General features: G+C 71.6%; 1 protein-coding gene across 1 annotated transcript; it reads left to right on the top strand.

Moving 5' to 3' along the window:
• Window positions 1-24: 24 nt before the first annotated feature.
• LOC118159191 (neutral alpha-glucosidase AB-like) lies at window positions 25-1,497 on the top strand (the record flags this gene model as incomplete). The annotated part of the gene is made up of 6 exons (XM_035313802.1): window positions 25-127; window positions 229-325; window positions 418-598; window positions 682-835; window positions 995-1,230; window positions 1,331-1,497. Coding segments are annotated over 6 exons (918 nt in total), but the record flags the coding sequence as incomplete, so codon positions are not given.
• Window positions 1,498-1,521: the final 24 nt, after the last annotated feature.

Here is a 1,521-nt window from a genome sequence, read left to right as displayed (position 1 = left end):
GGGGGGGGGGTCCCTTTCTGATGTTGCTGCCCCCTCCCCCAGCCCGCAGAGGCGGACGCGGAGGCCGCAGAGGAGCCGGGCTCGTGGGAGGAGACGTTCAAGACGCACACGGACTCCAAACCCAACGGTGAGGGCAGCGCCGGGCTGGGGGGGTGCAGAGACCCCCCCCCCCCATGTTGTGGGGGCCTACGTGGGGTGGGGGCGTCCCTAATCCCCACCCCCCCCCAGGCCCCACGTCGGTGGGGCTGGACTTCTCCCTGCCCGGCTTCGAGCACGTCTACGGCATCCCTGAGCACGCGGACAGCCTGCGGCTGCGCACCACCGAGTGAGTATTGGGGGGAGGGGGCTTGGGGAAGGGGGGTTGGGGGCCCCCTGGCGCCGCGGGGGGGGGGATTCTGACAGCCTGCCCTCCCGCAGGGGGGGGGACCCGTACCGCCTCTACAACCTGGACGTCTTCCAGTACGAGCTCTACAACCCCATGGCCCTCTACGGCTCCGTCCCGCTGCTGCTGGCCCACAGCGCCCGCAGCACCCTCGGCATCTTCTGGCTCAACGCCGCCGAGACCTGGGTGGACGTCAGCTCCAACACCGCCGGCAAGGTGCGGCACGACGTGCGGGGGGGGGGCCCCGGGGCCCCGGGCCCCCCCCCCCCCCCCCACGAGCCTTTTCGGCCCTCCCGCAGACGCTTTTCGGGAAGCTGCTGGACTACATGCAGGGCGGCGGCGAGACGCCGCAGACCGACGTGCGCTGGATGTCGGAGAGCGGCGTCATCGACGTCTTCCTGCTGCTCGGCCCCACGCCCGCCGCCGTGGCGGGGCAGTACGCTGCCCTCACCGGTACCGTGGGGGCTTGAATGAGTCTCGGGGGGGGGCTTGAATGAGTCTCGGGGGGGGCTTGAATGAGTCTCGGGGGGCGGTTAAATGAGTTGGGGGGGGTTAAATGAGTTTGGGGGTTTGTTGGATGCGGGGACCCGGCGCTGAGCCCGCTCGCCGCAGGCACCCAGGCGCTGCCGCCGCTCTTCGCCCTGGGCTACCACCAGAGCCGCTGGAACTACCACGACGAGGAGGACGTGGCGGCGGTGGAGCGCGGCTTCGAGGAGCACGCCATCCCCTGCGACGTGCTCTGGCTCGACATCGAGCACGCCGACGGCAAGCGCTACTTCACCTGGGACCCCAGCAAGTTCCCCCAGCCCCGCGCCATGCTCGAGCGCCTGGCCGCCAAGAAGCGCAAGGTCGGGGGGGTCGGGGGACCCGGGGGGTGGGGGGGGGGGGGGGGGGGGGGCCCCCCCCCGCGTGTCTCCACGGTGATTTTTTTTGCTCCCCCCCCCGCAGATGGTGAGCATCGTGGACCCGCACATCAAGGTGGACAGCGCCTACCGCGTGCACAGCGAGCTGCGCGCCCGCGGCTTCTACGTCAAGACCAAGGACGGCGGCGACTACGAGGGCTGGTGCTGGCCGGGTGAGGGGGCTGAGGGGTAGGGGGGCCTGGGGGGGGGGCAGGGAGCCGTGCTAACGTGTCCCCC

The sequence above is a fragment of the Oxyura jamaicensis genome, unplaced genomic scaffold (genome assembly GCF_011077185.1).
Source record: "Oxyura jamaicensis isolate SHBP4307 breed ruddy duck unplaced genomic scaffold, BPBGC_Ojam_1.0 oxyUn_random_OJ68580, whole genome shotgun sequence".
Classification (NCBI taxonomy): domain Eukaryota; kingdom Metazoa; phylum Chordata; class Aves; order Anseriformes; family Anatidae; genus Oxyura; species Oxyura jamaicensis.
The sequence above is the reverse complement of the archived record's forward strand: the minus strand, read 5'-3'. Positions and strand labels throughout refer to the sequence as shown.